The sequence below is a fragment of the Ovis canadensis genome, chromosome X (genome assembly GCF_042477335.2).
Source record: "Ovis canadensis isolate MfBH-ARS-UI-01 breed Bighorn chromosome X, ARS-UI_OviCan_v2, whole genome shotgun sequence".
Classification (NCBI taxonomy): Eukaryota; Metazoa; Chordata; class Mammalia; order Artiodactyla; family Bovidae; genus Ovis; species Ovis canadensis.
In genome coordinates this window covers 55,934,209-55,953,270 of record NC_091727.1, presented here as the reverse complement: position 1 = coordinate 55,953,270, position 19,062 = coordinate 55,934,209, and the positions used below count along the sequence as shown (strand labels likewise).

Genomic DNA, 19,062 nt, shown 5'->3' with positions numbered 1-19,062 from the left:
CATAGAATGAGTTTGGAAGTTTATCTTCCTATGCAATTTTCTGGAAGAGTTTGAGTAGGATAGGTGTTATGTCTTCTCTAAATTTTTGGTAGAATTGAATCAGTCTGGTCCTGGGCTTTTGTTTGCTGGAAGATTTCTGATTACAGTTTCAATTTCTGTGCTTGTGATGGGTTTGTTAAGATTATCTATTTCTTCCTGGTTCAGTTTTGGAAAGTTATACTTTTCTAAGAATTTGTCCATTTCTTCCAAGTTGTCCATTTTATTGGCATATAGTTGCTGATAGTAGTCTCTTAGGATCCTTTGTATTTCTGTATTGTCTGTTGTGATTTCTCCATTTTCATTTCTAATTTTATTGATTTGATTCTTCTCCCTTTGTTTCTTGATGAGTCTGGCTAATGGTGTGTCAATTTTATTTATCTTCTCGAAGAACCAGCTTTTACCTTTGTTGATTTTTGCTATGGTCTCTTTTGTTTCTTTTGCATTTATTTCTGCCCTAATTTTTAAGATTTCTTTCCTTCTACTAACCCTGGAGTTCTTCATTTCTTCCTTTGCTAGTTGCTTTAGGTGTAGAGTTAGGTTATTTATTTGATTTTTTCTTGTTTCTTGAGGTAAGCCTGTATCACTATGAACCTTCCCCTTAGCACTGCTTTTACAGTGTCCCATAGGTTTTGGGTTGTTTCATTTTCATTTTCATTCATTTCTATGCATATTTTGATTTCTTTTTTTATTTCTTCTGTGATTTTTTTGGTTATTCAGAAGCATGTTATTTAGCCTCCATATGTTCAAATTTTTAATATATTTTTTCCTGTAATTGAGATCTAATCTTACTGCATTGTTGTCAGAAAAGATGCTTGGAATGATTTCAATTTTTTTGAATTTACCAAAGCTAGATTTATGGCCCAGAATGTGACTGAACCGGGAGAAGGATTCGTGTACACTTTAGAAAAAGATGCAATTCATTGTTTTGGGGTGAAATATCCTATAGATATTAATTAGGTCCAATGGTCCATTGTATCATTTAAAGTTTGTGTTTCCTTGTTAATTTTCTATTTAGTTGACCTATCCATAGGTGTGAATGCGGTATTAAAGTCTCCCACTATTATTGTGTTATTGTTAATTTCCCCTTTTAAACTTGTTAGCATTTGCCTTATATATTGTGGTGCTCCTATGTTGGGTGCTTATATATTTATAATTGTTATATCTTCTTGGATTGTTATATCTTCTTCTTTTTGTCTCTTTTCATGGCCTTTATTTTGAACTCTATTTTATCTGATATGAGTATTGCTACTCCTGCTTTCTTTTGGTTGCCATTTGCCTGGAATATCTTTTTCCAGCCCTTCACTTTCAGTCTGTATGTGTCTCCTTTTTTTTGAGGTGGGTCTCTTGTAGGCAGCATATACAGGGGTCTTGTTTTTGTATCCATTCAGCCAGTCTTTGTCTTTTGGTTGGGGCATTCAACCCATTTACGTTTAAGGTAATTATTGATAAGCATGGTCCTGTTGCCATTTCCTTTGTTGTTTTGGGTTTGAGTTTATATACACTTTCTGTGTTTCCTGTCTAGAGAAGATCCTTTAGCATTTGTTGGAGAGCTGGTTGGTTGGTCCTGAATTCTCTCAGCTTTTGCTTGTCTGTAAAGCTTTTGATTTCTCCTACATATTTGAATGAGACCCTTGCTGGGTACAGTAATCTGGGTTGTAGGTTTTTCTCTTTCATCACTTTAAGTATGTCCTGCCATTCCCTTCTGGCTTGAACAGTTTCTATTGAAAGATCAGCTGTTACCTTATGGGAATCCCCTTGTGTGTTATTTGTTGTTGTTCCCTTGCTGCTTTTAATATTTGTTCTTTGTGTCTGATCTTTGTTAATTTGATTAATATGTGTCTTGGGGTGTTTTGCCTTGGGTGTATCCTATTTGGGACTCTCTGGGTTTCTTGGACTTGGGTGACTATTTCCTTCCCCATTTTAGGGAAGTTTTCAGCTATTATCTCAAGTATTTTCTCATGGCCTTTCTTTTTGTCTTCTTCCTCTGGGATTCCTGTGATTCGAATATTGGGGCATTTCACATTGTCCCAGAGGTCCCTGAGGTTGTCCTCATGTCTTTTAATTCTTTTTTCCTCTCTACTTCATTTATTTCTACCACTCTATCTTCTACCTCACTTATCCTATCTTCTGCCTCTGTTTTTCTACTGTTGATTCCCTCCAGAGTGTTTTTCATCTCATTTGTTGCATTATTCATTATTGATTGACTGTTTTATTTCTTCTAGGTCCTTGTTACACATTTCTTGCATCTTTTCAATCCTTGTCTCCTGGCTATTCATCTGTAACTCCACTTTGTTTTCAAGATTTTGGGTCATTTTTACCATTATTCTGAATTCTTTTCAGGTAGACTCCCTATCTCCTCCTCTTTTGTTTGGTTTGGTGGGCATTTATCATGTTTCTTTACCTGCTGAGTATTTCTCTGCCTTTTCATCTCGTTTAGATTGCTGTGTTTGGGGTGGCTTTTCTGTATTCTGGCAGTTTGTCATTCCTCTTTATTGTGGAGGTTCCTCCCTGTGGGTTGCATTGGACGAGTAGCTTGTCAAGGTTTCCTGGTTAGGGAAGTTTGCATCGGTGTTCTGGTGAGTGGAACTGGATCTCTTCTCTCTGGAGTGCAATGAAGTGTCCTGTAGTGAGTTTTGAGATGTCTATGGGTTTGGTGTGACTTTGGGCAGCCTATATATTGAAGCTCAGGCCTATGTTCCTGTGTTGCTGGAGAATTTGCCTGGTATGTCTTGCTCTGGAACTTGTTGGCTCTTGGTGGCTCTTGGTTTCAGTGTAGGTATGGAGGCTTTTGAATAAGCTCTTATCAATTAATGTTCCCTGGAGTCAGGAGCTCTCTGGTATTCTCAGGATTTGGACTTAAGCCTCCTGCCTCTGTTTTCAGTCTTATTCTTACCGTAGCCTCAAGACTTCTCCATCTATACAGCACTGATGATAAAACATCTAGGTTAATGGTGAAAAGATTCTCCACAGTGAGGGACATCCAGAGAGGTACAAAGAGTTACATGGAGAAGAGAAGAGGGAGGAGGGTGATAGCAGTGACCAGGAGGAAAAAAGAGGGAATCAAAAGATGGGGAGAACAATCTAGGCAGTAATGAATTCCCTATGTGCTCTTCACATTCTGGAACCCTCAGAGATGTTTATGGAGTTACACAGGGAAGAGAAGAGGGAGGAAGGAGATAGAGGTGACCAGGTGGAGAAAAGTAGGAATCAAAAGGAGAGAGACAGATCTAGCCAGTAATCTGTTCCCTAAGTATTCTCCACAGCCCAGAACACACAAAGAGATTCACATTGTTGGGTAGAGAAGAGAAGGGGGAAGGAGGAGATAGAGGTGACCTGGGCGAGAAAAAGGAGAGTCAAAAGGAGGAGAGAGTAATCAATCCAGTAATCACACTCATAAGTAGAAATGGGTACTGAAGATTGAATTCTTAAAGGTACAAAATCCAAATTGCAAATACCAAAATGCAAAGGTTAAAAATCTAGCATAGAGGTTAGCTTCAAAGATACACTATTAGAAAAACAAAGCAAAATCACAAAAATTATTAAAACTATATATGAAGTTTGCTTTAAAAATAGGGGTTTTTTGCAAGGGAATAGTAGGTTATAAAAATGAAAAAGGATTAATAGAGGACTTAAAAGTAAAAATTTTTAATTAAAAAATTATAATAGTAAAAATATAATCTAAGAATTTCTGTAGAGCTGTTGAGGGCAGTGTGGGGTCAGTTCAGTTTCAGATAGTTCCTCATTCCATCGTAGACTTCTCAAGATCTATAGTCCCCTTCCAATGTATTCGGTGCTAACTAACTACAGGGTATTAATCTGTTGCTCTTGTCCCTTCCAAAGTGGTTCCCTCTGTTTATTTTGGCTTCTTCTGTTTGCAGGTCTCTTCAGTGTCTAATTTCTACCCTGACACACGGGGGCAAAGGTGGTCACTTATTTAGGCTCACTTGTTCAGTTGTGCTGTGAGGAGGGAGGAACACTGCAAACAAATATCACTGGCATGTGTGGGGTGTGCTCACAGTGTCTTGGCTGCACTGGGTTTGCCCCTACTCACTGCGTATGTGCTTTCCCAGACTACACTGCTCAGTCTCCAGGTTGCTCTGCAGGGGAACTTTCTGAGGTGGGCCCTGGGATGCAGGCACTTCCCAGGTCTAAGCCACTCAGGTTCAGGTTCTCGGGTACTCCACAAAGGCGAAGACTCGATTGGGCCTGGGTTTTGTGCCCTTCCCAGGTCCGAGCAGCTCAAGCAACCAGGTGCTTGGCAAGCACACTCTCCTCCAGGTTGGGGGGTGCATCTTGTCACCTCCCCTGTCCCAGCTGCTCAGTTTTCTGGGTGCGCAGCAGGTGCACCTTCTCAGGTGTGCCATGTGTCTCTTCTGGGGAGCTGATCTCTGGCTGCGACCCTCCCAGCAGATATCAACCATCCAGAATCCCAGGTCTTGGTTAGTAACTGGGAGCCTGATCGCAGTTTGGTAGAGGATGCCGTCTCTGGGGCCGAGATTGCCCCTTTCCAGCTCTGGCTGCCCCCGCCCCCCATGCCTCCCTGCCTCTGGTGGGGGATGGGCTGGTCCACAGCCAGCTAGCTCTCCTCTGGTATTCGCTCAGTCCTTTGTTCTGAGAGCTGGCCGGCAGTGCCTTAGGTTAGGGCTTTTCCTGGGATAGTTCTCTCTGTCTCTCTTTTTTTTCCCCTGTCTCTGACTGTGCCAGAGTTTGGGTTGCTATCTCACGTTAGCTCCCTCAGATTGCCCTCAGGGTATTCAGGCCCCATCTTTACCCTAAGCAATGCAGCCTGCACCTCCCTGTCCAGCCCCCGCTTGCTAGTGGTAGACGCAAGCGTCTGGGCTACTTCTCTGCTGGGAGTTGCCATTAGGCACGTAATCTGTGGGTTTTATTTATTTCTTTATTTTTTCCTCACGGTTATATTACTCTCTGAGATTCCAAAACTCCCCACAGACTCGCCGGTGAGAGGGTTTCCTGGTGTTTGGAAACTTCTCCTCTTCCCTTCCCGAGATGGGTCTCCATCCCTAACTCTTTGCCTCTCTTTTTGTCTTTTATATTTAGTCCTACCTCCTTTCAAAGAGAATGGGCTGCCTTTCTGGGTGCCTGATGACCTCTGCCAGCATTCAGAAGTTGTTTTGTGGAATTTGCTCAGCGTTCAAATGTTCTTTTGATGAATTTGTGGGGGAGAAAGTGGTCTCCCTGTCCTATTCCTCTGCCATCTCAGGACCACCTCTAAGACTTCTGTTTAAATCTGTTTTCAAGTTTATAAAAGATTTACAGTATCATCAGAGAACAGAGAAAGTGTGATTTCTACTTGTGAGAATTTGCAAAGGTTTTCTTTGTGGCATATCATACGATCATTTTTAAATGTTATCAGAATATTTGAAAACACTGTCCATAAAATATAATTTTTGACATTAATTTGACCTTGTGAATTATGGTTTTAAAGTCCTTGAAATATATTTCAGTCTACTTTATCTGTTATAGCTAAATTATGTTAAAGTCTCCCATGTAGACATTTTTATAATTTTTCTTCTTGGTTTGCAGGTTATTTTCTTCACATATTTAGGTACTTCTTTGTTTTTTTCCAAAAAAATGGTTCATGAATACAAATCCTTAACATAGCTTGTATTTTCTATCAATGTAAAATGAATCTCTTGGGACAATTATGATTATATAGTTATTGGTCTTGTTTTTTCCTTAAATATATAAGTGACATGATTAGATGTCTATTTGGAGAATGGAATGATTGGAAGAAGGTAAGACTAAAGGATGAGAAGCCAGTGAGAAGACTTTTACAATGGTCCAGATAAGAAATGGGACTTCGGTGGTAGCTCAGCTGGTAAAGAATCTGCCCACAATGCAGGAGACCTTGGTTCAATTCCTGGGGCAGGAAGGTCCCCTGCAGAAAGGATAGGCTACCCACTCCAGTATCCTTGGGCTTCCCTCGTGGCTCAGGTGGTAAAGAATCTGCCTGCAATGCAGGAGACCTGGGTCCAATCCCTGGGTTGGGAAGATCCCCTGGAGAAGGGCATCGCAACCCCCTCCAGTATTCTTGCCTGGAGAATCCCCATGGACAGAGGAGCCTGGCAGGCTACAGTCCATGGGGTCGCAAAGAGTCAGACATGACTGAGTGACTAAGCCAGCACAGATAATAAATAATGAACAACTGGATTAAGTTAAGAGCTACAGAGAGGCTTCCAGCAAGTAGAATACTCAAGACTTGGTATAACTTGAATTGAAGTGGGTTGAGGCAAGAGAGGAGCACTGAGGGCAACACCTAGATTTCTGACTTAGTTAACCATTATCTAAAATGCAATATAGGAGGAAGAGCTGGGCTGGCTTTTCAGAATAAGCCATTTACTAAAGTTCCTCCTTTATATTCATTCCCCAAACTCACGTCTGGACCTAAAGCTCAGTGCTGAATCTTTGTCAGTTGATTGATTTACTCAAACAAAAACTTTCCACCTTAGTATAAAATACTAGGCTAAATATTAAATTTCAAGGAGATATTTCATTTATGTGCCAAGAGCTCTTTCATAAATTAGAAGAATAACTTCGACTAAGGAAAAGAAGGAATAAATGTCCTATACCATCCCCAGGGTAGTACACAGGTGAAAGTGAAGTTTTCCACAAGAGGGCAGCATCACCTAATAAATTATGTTACTGAATGCTTCTTCCAACAGGGGTCGAAAGGAGGAGGCTCAAAGGATAGAAAATGTAGGCTTAGGGAGCCATAGGACCTGCCACACCTTGAAAACCAAAGTGAAGTAAGTAAAGTGGCTAAGTCGTGTCCGACTCTTTGCGACCCCATGGGCTGTAGCCTACCAGGCTCCTCTGTCCATGGGATTTTCCAGGCAATAGTCCTGGAGTGGAATGCCATTTCCTTCTCCAAGGTCCCACCATTTCCAAGGCCATAATTATAGCCACTCCTAAGTTTCTAGCAGTGGCAGATGTCACCACAGCAGGTAGAATGAGGAAATAAAACTCATCAATGGAGGATAAGTGATTGACACACCTGAAAACTCTCATTCTTATGACTGGATCAGAAGCCACTGCTGCAGATAGATCATGTCTATACTCCTTCTAAGTGTTGATATCTCTGTAAAACCAGTATTTCACAAAGGTCTTTATTTCCTGTCAGGTCTTTTTATTCCTAAGAGTTTCCCAGCAAATCTTGTCTCTGAAGGTTAGTTTGCAAAGCACAATAAAGTTTGTTGCTTTCCTTATTTCATAATGGTGGTTGGTTACTCCAATTATGCTTCCTTGATACCCTAGGGAAAGGAGTGGGACTGAAGTTCAGAGAACCCATTATGATAAAGGCATTTTACATAAATTGCTTCATTTAATCATCACAATAATGCTATTACATAGGAACTACTATTTCCCATATGACAGAACTAGGAAACAGCATACATGTGTCTGTCTGACTCCAAAATGACACAGAGAGGGAAGCAGAGGATGGGACTAACTGAGAGAGTAGCATTGAAAGATATACATTACCATAAGTCAAATAGATAATCAGCAGGAATTTGCTGTATGATGCATGCAGCTCAAATCTGATGCTCTGTAGCAAACTAGAGGGCTGGGATGGGGTGGGGGTGGGGGAGGTTCAAGAGGGAGGAACATATGTATACTTATAGCTGATTCATGTTGTTGTATGGCAGAAACCAACACAATATTGTAAAGCAATTATACTCTAATTAAAAATAAATTAAAAAAAAAACTTTCAAATTCACCAAGCTGCTCCTTCAAGAAGCCTTATTTAAAACCTAAATCATGACCTCTCCAAGACAGTCAGTGACAGTGTGTCTACTGTATAAGACATTATTTTACATGTCACTTCTTACCTAGGTACATGGACATGCATATATGCTAAGTTGCTTTAGCAACTTTTGTCGCTCTTTGTGACCTCATGGACTGTAGCCCATCAGGTTCCTCTGTCCATGAAATTCCAGGCAAGAACATTGGAGTGGGTTGCCATGCTCTCTTCCAAGGGATCATCCCGACCCAGGGATTGAACCTGCATCTCTTATGTCTCCTGCACTGGCCAGCAGGTTTTTACCACTAGTGCCACCAGGTACACAGGCAGGCATGGCTTAATCTTAAGGACCAGCAGGTTTTAATAATATAATAAATCAGTGGGATCCTATATATTTTCACCCTTACTAACTGAGATCATTTGGATATAGAGCAGGAGAAAAATGGAGGAAATAAAAAATGGCTTGGTTTACTAAGTGTATGGTGGTCCCAGTCACTGAGATCAGGAGCTTGTGAGAAGATGATGATGTATTAGGTTTTGAGCATGTTTTGTGTGAAATGCTTTTGAGAAATCTAAGTATAAATGTCCAGTAGGAAGTTGGCCACAAGGGTCTGGGGCATAAGAGATATGGTTATCAACATATAGATATGTTAGTTGAAACTCGGGGATCAGGTGAGATTTTTCCATGGTATATTAATGAAAATAGAAAGGGTAGAACTAGGGGAAACACTGGCATTTAAAAGGGATGGGCAGAGGAAGAGCAGGTGGTAGAGGAACCTCATTTAGAAAATGAACAGAGAGGTAGAAAAAGGAAAGCAATAGAATATCTTGAAAGCAAGAAAGAAAAGTTTTACAAAGAAGGGCATAATCCAGAGCAACAATATCACATTCCATATGTAAGTCATATACAATGAAGACTGGAAATAACCCATTGACTTTGACAACTAGGAGGTTTCATATATATATATACATACATACATGCATGTATGTGTGTGTGTGCATGTGTGTGTATATAGAGAAAGAGAAAGAGAGAAGTTTGAGTGGACTTCTGGGGGTCAAATTCACACTGCAGTGGGTGGAAAGCTAAATGGTAAGTAAGAGGAAACAGTGAGTATAGACTCTCCTTCTGGATATGAATTAAGAGACTGGATATGAATTAAAAGAAGATGGGGCAGAAGCCAGAAGGGGAAGTATGACTGCAGGAACACACTTAAAATTTTTTTCTAATAAAAATAATTAAAATGGAAAAGCTTGGGGACATGTATAAGACAAAGGAAACAAACTAACAGAAGGGGAGAAGTATGAACTCCAATAATACAATACAAATATACAGCAGCAAAATGAAAGGGAGACCAATGGAAACCTCACCAATAGGCAGATGCTTTGACAACAATAGAATGACTGACTGTCCTTACTTTCCTCCTCCTTATGCCACTCTACTTACCTGGAAAGCTTTTCCCCTCCTGATGGTTTCTTATCAAATTCTACCCATCTTTTAGCTAAGATTCCACCTTCTCAATGAAATCTTACTCTAATCATCTCTTCTGAAGTGCCTTTTCTTTCTCTTGAACTCTTAACAGCAATTTCGGTCAACAATTCATTTGACAATCACTCTCACCCTGTGGAATCTCCTTTATGGCTTTCTTAAAAAATGTATGGCTAATTAATTTGTTATACGTGTGTCTTTTCTACCATGTTAGACTGCACACTCCTCAAGGGCAGACTTCTTATCTTAGAGTTTGCCACAGCCTCCAGAGGGCCTACCATGCTGGGAATAGGGTCTCTTTAAATATATGTTTCAGCAGCGGCAGCCTCGTGTGAAGGAGTAGATGGAAAAACAGTAGGTTAGATAGGCCCTTGGTGTGTAATGAGTCATTTAGTTCTCTCAAAGGCAAATAAGGATTCTTAAGTCCTATAGCGGTAAAATAAATTTATCCAAGATAACATGGGTAGCATGTGACAGTACTAGGATAACCAAAGGCCCTTTCTCTTGTGCCATTCTGCTTCAGTTGCCTGCAAAATTCTGTTCATGTGAAACACCTCTTTCCTTGATATTGATAGACATACCTCTATTGAGGCTTTATTACCAACCAAGCGGTTTCAGTGACCGCTGTACCTTACAGCCAATCTCCCTGTACCTTACCTCCTGACAATCAGCTTGAGGGTACGGAAGGAGCCTTTGATGAGGATGAGAGCCTCTTGGCGGGAGCCGTACAATGGAGTGCCATTGATATTCACCAGCTCATCACCAGTCCTCATCTTCTGGGACAAGGCTGCCTTGCCGCCATCTTCAATCTGTATTGTAGAGAACAAAACAGAAAGCAGGTGGTGAGGTGACTCCTTCCCCAAATTTACTTCCTGGCTCCTCCCAACCTCTGAGCCAAAAGAAGTCCTGGGGGATGACACCAAGATGCTCGAAAGGACAGCTAAGAAGCTGGTCACAAGCCATTATTTACTGAAAGCAAAGCCTGGGCATGCCCTCAAGGAAGAAGGCACCACAGATATAATGCAGTATCTGCCCTGAAGGAATCCACAGTCCATTTGGGGACACAAGTGCTTCTAAATAACAAAATGATATTTTAAGAAACCTCAGTGTGTAAGCATAGAATAGCAATCTGTGAAAACAAATTAGGGGCAGAAGAACTAGGCTCAGAATGTCTTTTGGCAAGTTTTTTTCTCTGAGTAGGCTCTGAAGTCTGACAAACTTGAGCATGAGTCTTGGCTCTAGTATTTCCTAGCTGTGTGACCCCAAAGAAGTTACCTAACATTTCCATGTCTCAATGGCCCCAAATGAGAAATACAGAAAATAAGCGTCCCTACCTCACAGAGCCATTAGTATATGAAATGTCTGGGGGCAGTAAGTTCTCAATGAATGTGAGCTCTGATTATTGCAGCAAGGGGGTTGACTCTGAAGACTTTGAAGGTGGCTTCCAGATCAACCTTCTATGAATGGAATCGCAAAATATACAAAGGTCATTTATCAATACCTCTTCCACAAGCACCTAGCACAGTGCTTCTAGTGTCTGTCACACAGTGGGCACTGGGAAAAATGGGAATATAGGTATTAACTGTTCCACCACAGCCTACAGAATTTCCAATGGTCAAGGGCAATCTTGGCAGGAATATAGTGAGGCTGGGAGGTGGGCATTGAAACCAAAGGAAGAACTAACAGCCACTGGAGTAGGCTAAAGCAAAGCAGAATGTCCCCTAAGGATCCTTATTTACATCTACTTTTGTATATAACATTTTTTTTCCATCACAGAGGTGAGCTCTACGTGTGGGAACATTAATTCCATCCATGGTGATAGGAGTCATCTCATCCATCCTTTAATCAATTCTAAAGTTTTTGGTTAAATTTTGGTAAAGTTTTTGTATGCAAGGGACAACATGCTAACTGCTAAAGATACAGAAATGAATGAGGCACACATAGCTCCCAGATTCAGGGGTGGATTACCATCTAAAGTTCATACGTCCATGGAGATGGGCAGGTGAAAAAAGGTCCAACCTACGAATGGAATCAAGAAGAGATATTTGTTTGTTTCTCTCGGGGGCAAAAAAAAAAAAAAGTTGAAGATAATTAAACCATATAATTCTTAGGGAAAGTCAGGTTCTAAACTGGACAACTAAGGACTGGTTTTTGCTGCAGGTATTTTTACATTTACTTCTACTCTTGTTCCAATCTTTCTTTCAGTCTTTCACAGCATTGCTCCAATCTATCCCCATACTGTGTAAGTTAGAATATTGATGAGCTTTTGGTTGGCCAGCTCACGTGCAGTTTGGCAGATGAGACCTCCTGAGCTCAGAGAGAAATGTTAATTCAGGATTTAAAAAATCCCATCAAATAAACTGAAGTTCTGACTTAAATCACAGACTGTTATTAAATTTATTGCTGCTAACCCAACATTTTTTTTAAATTAAACTTTGTTTGACAAATCATAGGTTAGCCAAGTGACATTGACTATCTATCTATCTATCTATCTATCTACCTATCTATCTATATATACCTTTGTTCTAGTACCTGTGCCACCACTCAAAACAAAATAAGCCAATATTGGTAAATGGGGAACAACTCTCAACAAATTAATTAGGATCTCTTATTTCCATTGTCATCATCATTATTACTTCACAGTCACTGCTGCCAAAAAAGAGAAAGAAGCAAAATTCTATACTTGAATGTCAGAAGTTCTATGTGAATGACTCATTCCTTTGGCATCCGTGGAAAGTATCAGGCAGGATTTTCAACAGGCATTAGTTATTGGAAAGGGCTTCCTTAGGCTAACAAAGAACCATAAACAGGAGTCTAACTAATGAATACTAATAGATTTTTCCTGTTGATGTACATTAGTCTTAATTTACTCTACCTATTTTTAAATTCATATAACTCAATTATCCATATTACCATTAACCATAGCAAGTCTTTCCTTCAATATGTATTAAGTACCACCTCGGGTTTATTAAGCACTTTGTTACATCAACAAGATTTGTTTATTCTAGATGAGAGAATGAAAGGGGGGTACCTCTTAAACCAAAATGCTTAATGATGGTTGCATCAAAAGCTCAGGCATTTTTCATTCCCTACTGCCACTCTGGCTGCCACCATCTGAATCCTTGCAGGGACTCTTTCCTGGAAAGTAGCCTCAAGCCAATTGTTCATGCCACTTTTTCTGTTCCATGCCCTTTCTCAGTCATCAGCAGCATCACCTTCAGAACATGAATAATAATAATTCCATTTTAGCCCAAGTGTGAGGATTTGCAGACAACAAACCAGAAAATTATGGGCCCTTAGCACAATCCCAAAGTACAGACAGGGCCAGATCAGGAGATGAAACTCCATTTGGTTGAAGAGCCCTTGGACTATACGCCAAACTAGCTCTTTCCTAGACCCAGGGAATTCACTGAGCTATACAACAGATTCCTTCTTACTCCTCCTGACTTTTGGATTCTCATAAAAAGTATTGCTCACTGGTCTTCCTCTTCCTTCCTCCACCTCTATATTCATGGGATCCAGCATGTTTTCCATTTATTGTTTGGCATCCTGACAGCCAGTTCTCCAGGTCAATGGCTCAACCACATATTTGTTTATATAAAAGATAAAGTGGCTGTTCATTTTTTCTAGCAAGGAAAAGGAATGAAAAGGAAAGAGAAGGGAAAGAAGAAGAAAGGGAGAAAAAACAACATGTATATTCTTCCATAAAAGATATTGTTTTTCCCTTCCTACAGTGCGACTTATAACTGGTTGGGGTGGAGGAGAGGTGTGAATCAACAAACATGTTTGGAATAACATGTTCTGCTTGAGAGGCTATACAGCATCATTTGATGCTATCCATTCAGTATGGCTGGTCAACTTTCCAGCTCTTCTTGAATCAGCCCTTCAGGGTTTCTTACCTCTTTCATTTGAAGTGTGGTGAATTCTCAGATTGTACCCAGACACATTGGAATGTCAGTAATAAACACACATCTTTACAAAGCCCAATGTAAACAATGGTTAACTTATATGTCTCTTTGGAATATTTAAGTGATCATTGGGCTAGCAGTGAGTGGCTCAAATAATTGAAAATTGATTGCATAGTCAAATGGCCAAAAGCCAGCTGGTGTTTGGAAAGTTGGGAAGGGATGATAGACCTTGTGTATGTGTGTGTGTGTGTGTGTGTGTGTGTGTGTGTGTTCACTCAGTTGTGGCTGACTCTTTGCGACTCTATGGACTTGTAGCCCACTAGGCTCCTCTGTCCATAGGATCTCCCAGACAAGAATTCTGAAGTGAGGTTGCTGTTTCCTCCTCCAAGCCATCTCCCTGACCCAGGGATTGAACCTGTGTCTCCCGCATCTCTTGCACTGGCAGGTGGATTCTCTACCACTGAGCCACTAGGGAAGCCCAGTTGACCTTGGACAAGCCCCTTTCCCCTCCTTTGGCCTCTTCTACCCTTATTGGTTAAAAAGTGGGGGGTCTGACTAGATGACCTCTGAGGACCTGTGGATCTCTGACATTCAGTGACCTGTGTACAGTTAGCAAAGTCATGCATTATCATTCTGCTGACACAGATAATCCTACTGTGTTTTGCCTTCACTCATGTTTCACTCCTATGAAACTGACTAATCAACATCCATCTCTCATTTCCCTTTGGTCTTTATCCATTGTTTCAGAGTAGTCCATCAAGGTTGGAACATTTGTAAAAGCACAGCTGGGACACTGAGAGAAATAGATTCCTGAAGCCCCATTTTGTGCTAATGAGCTGGTGAACTGGAAATTTTTTATGAATCCATGAAGAATGATGTGCTCTAATATCTGTCAACAAAGTGACAAATTGGCTTCTTGAGAGTAAAGACAAAGAAAATGAACTTAACAGTATTTACTGGCTTTCTAGTAGCTTTTATACTAAACAAAAGATATTAGCAGATACTTGGGCTTCCCAGGTGGTGGTAAAGAATCTGCCTGCCAATGCAGGAGATGTGGGTTCCATCCCTAAATCGGGAAGTTCCCCTGGAGTAGGAAATGGCAACCCACTCTAGTATTCTTGCCTGGAAACTCCATGGACAGAGGACCCTGGTGGGCTATAGTCCACGGGATTGCAAAGTATTGGACATGACTGAATGACTAAGCACATACACATGGCAGATACTTTCTTAAGTCTTTTGACTAAACGAGGAAATATGAGAAAGTGAAAGAAAGAAAAGTTAAACCAGATTTATCTTGTGGAAAAAATGTGTCAGCAGGAGAAATATCATCAGTAACAATAACCAGCAGGTACTGAATCCTTATTACCATAGTGTAAGAGCAGTATTAAAAGTCAATGATGATTGGTTCAAGATGGTGGAATAGAAGGACATGTGCTCACCTCCTCCTGTGAGAACACTGAGATTGCAACTAGCCGTTAACAACCAGTGACAGAAGGAGGCTGGAACCAACCAAAAAAGATACCCCATGCCCAAAGACAAAGGAGAAGACACAATGAGACAGTAGGAGGGGCATAATAATAATAAAACAAAATCCTTTATCTGTAGGGTAGGCAACCCACAAACTGGAGAACAGTAATACCAAAGAAGTTCTACCACTATTATGAAGATTCTGAGCCCCATATCAGGGTTTCAAACCTGAGGATCTGGCAAAGGGAGTAGAAATTGCCAGGGGATCTGACTTTGAAGGCCAGCAAGATTCAATTGCAGGACCTCCACAAGACTAGGGGAAACAGAGGCTCCATTCTTCTAGGGCATAAACAAAATCTTGTGTGTATCAGGACTGACGGGTAAGGAAGAGTGACCTCATAATAGACTGAACCAGACACACCTGCTGGTATTGGAGTGTCTCCTGTGAGGCATGGGTCAGTGGTGGTTTGCTGCAGGGACAGGGGCACTGCCAACAGCAGTTCTGGGAGGTGCCCTTTGACATGAGCCCTCTTGGGGGTCGCCATTAGCCCTAACATAGAGCCTGTAGACCCTAGGACTGGGTCACCTCAGGTCAAACCACTGACAGGGAGAGCATGCAGTCCCACTCATCAGCAGACAACTGGATTAAAGTAATACTGAGCACAGCCCTGCCTGCCAGAGCAAGACTCAGTTTTTCCTACGAGCACTCCCCCCATCAGGAAGCTTGCACAAGCCTCTTAAATAGCCTCATCTATAAGAGGGCAATCAGAAGAAGCAAGAACAACTACAATCCTGCAGCCTCCAGAAAACCACGATTACAGAAAGTTAATCAAAAAAAAAAGGCAGAGGATTATATCACAGATGAAGGAACAAGATAAAACCCCAGAAAAAAACAATTAGATGAAGTCGAAATAGGCAAACTTCTAGAAAAAGAATTCAGAATAATGATGGTGAAGATGATGTAGGAACTTGGAAAAAGAATGGAAAAGATGCAAGAAATGTTTACCAAAAACCTAGAAGAACCACAGAACAAGCAAACAGAGATGAACAATACAGTAGAAGGAATCAATAGAATAACTGAGGCAGAAAAACAGGTAAGTGACCTGGGAGACAGAATGGTAGAAATTACTGCCACAAAACAGAATACAGAAAAAATAATGAAAAGAAATGAAGACAGACTAAGAGAAGTCTGGAACAACATTAAACACACCAACATTCATATTATAGGGGTCCCAGAAGGAGAAGAGAGAGAGAAGGGACTTGAGAAAATATTTGAAGAGCTAATAGTTGAAAATTTCCATAACATGGGAAAGGAAATAGTCAGAGAGGCCCAGGTAGGATAAACCCAAGGAAGAATACACCAAGACATAGTGATCGAACTGACAAAAATTAAAGAGAAAGATAAAATATTAAAAGCAACCAGGAAGAAATGAGAAATAACATACAAGGGAACTCCCATAAAGTTATCAGTTGATTTACCAACAGAAACTCTACAAGCCAGAAGGGAATGGCATGATATATTTATAGTTCTGAAAAGGAAGTACCCACAACCATGAATACTCTACCCAACAAGAGTCTTGTTCAGGTTTCATGGAGAAATCAAAGGTTTTCCAGACAAGCAAAAGTTAAGAGAATAAAGCATCACCAAACCTGCTTTACATCAACTTCTCTAGGCAGGAAACACAAGAAAATGAAAAGAGCAACAGAGAAATAAATTCAAAACAATTAAGAAAATAGTAATAGGATCATTGGCAGAGGAGCCTGGTGGGCTTAGTCCATGGGGTTGCAAAAGAGTCGGACACGACTTAGAGACTAAACAATAACAACACCAATATGATTATATGTATCAACAATTGCCTTCAATCTAAGTGGATTAAATGCACCAACCAAACAACATAGACTGGCTGAGTGTATTCAAAAACTAGACTTGAATATATGCTATCTACTATATACCCACCTGAGATCTGGGGACACTTACAGACTGAAAGTAAGGGGATGGGAGAAGGTATTTCAGGCAAACGGAAATAAAAAAAAAGCTGGAGTAGCAATACTCTATCAGACAAAATGGACTTTAAAACAAAGACTGTTATAAGAGATAAAGGAGGACACTACATAATAATCAAGGATTCAATCCAAGATGAAGACAGAACAGTTACAAATATATATGTACCTACATGGAGCACCTCAATATATAAGGTAACAGAGGATGAGATGGCTGGATGGCATCACTGACTCAATGGCCATGAGTCTGAGTAAACTCCGGGAGTTGGTGATGGACAGGGAGGCCTGGCGTGCTGCAATTCATGGGGTCACAAAGAGTTGGACATGACTGAGCAACTGAACTGAACTGAACCGAACAACCATAAACGGAGAAATTGAAAGTAACACAATAACAGTGGGGAACTTTAACACCCCACTTTCATCAATGGACAGATCATACAGATAGAAAATTAATAAGGAAACACAGGCCTTAACTAACACATTAAACTGGGTGGAGTTAATATTTATAGAGCATTCCATCCAAAAGCAGCAGACTACACATTCTTCTCAAGTGTACCTGGAACATTCTCCAGGATTGGCCACATGCTGGGCCACAGGGTGAACCTTGGTAAATTTAAGAACATTGAAAGCACATAAAGCATCTTTTCTGATCACAATGCAATGAGACTAGAAATAAACTACGAGAAATAAAACTATAAAAAAAAAATACAAACATGTGGCAGTTAAACAATATGTTACTAAACAACAAATGGATCACTGAAGAAATCATAGAGGAAATAAAACAATACCTAGTACTCTTGCCCGGAAAATCCCATGGATGGAGGAGCCTGGTAGGCTGTGGTCCATGGGGTTGCTAAGAGTCAGACACAACTGAGCGACTTCACTTTTACTTTTCACTTTCATGCATTGGAGAAGGAAATGGCAACCCACTCCAGTGTTCTTCCCTGGAGAATCCCAGGGATGGGGGAGTCTGGTGGGCTGCCCTCTATGAGGTCACACAGAGTCGGACACGAATGAAGTGACTTAGCAGCAGCAGCAGAGAAAAATGAAAATGAAAGCACAATAGTTCAAAATCTATAGGATGCAGCAAAAGCAGTTCTAAGAGGGAAGTTTGTAGCAATACGATCTTACCTCAGGAAACAAGAAAAATCTCAAGTAAACAACCTAACCCTACACCTAAAAAACTAGAGGAAGATGAACAAACAAAACCTAAAGTTAGTAGAAAGAAATCATAAAAATCAGAGTAGAAATAAATGAAATAAGGACAAAGAAAATAATTGTAAATATCAAAGAAACTAAAAGCTTGTTCTTTGAAAAGATAAACAAAATTAACAAACATTTAGCCACACTCATCAATAAAAAATAAGGGAGAGGACTCAAATCAATAACATTAGAAATGAAAAAGGAGAAGTTACAACTGATCTCACAGAAATAAAGTGCATGCCAATAAAATGGCAACAACCTGGAAGAAATGGACAAATTCTTAGAAAGGTACCATCTCCCAAGAATGAACCAGGAAGAATTCGTAAATATGAACAGAATAATCACAAGCATTGAAACTGAAACTGTGATTATAAACTCCTGACAAACGAAAAGTCCTGGACCTGATGACTTCACAAGTGAATTCTTTGAAACATTTAGAGAAGAGTTAACACCTATCCTTCTGAAAATGTTCCAAAAAATTGCAGAGGAAGGAAAACTTTCAAACTCATTCACCCTGATACTAAAACCAAAGATACCACACACAAAAATAAAATTACAGGCAATATCACTGATGAACATAGACACAAAAATCCTCAACAAAATACTAGCAATCTGAATCCAACAATACATTAAATATATCAATCACCATAATCAACTGGAATTTATCCAGTGGTACAAGGAATTTTCAATATCAATCAATGTGATACAATCAGATCAATCAATGTGATACAGATCAATCAATGTGATACACTACATCAACAAATTGAAAAATAAAAACTAGCCATCCGTATGTCTTCTTTGGAGAAATGTCTATTTAGTTCTTTGGCCCATTTTTTGATTGGGTTGTTTATTTTTCTGGAGTTGAGCTGCAGAAGTTGCTTGTATATTTTTGAGATTAGTTGTTTGTCAGTTGCTTCATTTGCTATTATTTTCTCCCATTCAGAAGGCTGTCTTTTCACCTTGCTTATATTTTCCTTTGTTGTGCAGAAGCTTTTAATTTTAATTAGATCCCATTTGTTTATTTTTGCTTTTATTTCCAGCATTCTGGGAGGTGGGTCATAGAGGATCCTGCTGTGATTTATGTCTGAGAGTGTTTTGCCTATGTTCTCCTCTAGGAGTTTTATAGTTTCTGATCTTACATTTAGATCTTTAATCCATTTTGAGTTTATTTTTGTGTGCGGTGTTAGAAAGTGATCTAG

General features: G+C 40.1%; 1 protein-coding gene across 1 annotated transcript in view; it reads right to left on the bottom strand.

The window, feature by feature from the left end:
- SHROOM4 (shroom family member 4) overlaps window positions 1-19,062 on the bottom strand; it is a 261,858-nt gene that overhangs the window by 128,410 nt on the left and 114,386 nt on the right. Inside the window, exon 2 of the mRNA XM_070291693.1 lies at window positions 9,942-10,093. Coding sequence (XP_070147794.1) covers window positions 9,942-10,093 — 152 coding nt within the window. The remainder of the gene's footprint in view (window positions 1-9,941; window positions 10,094-19,062) is intronic.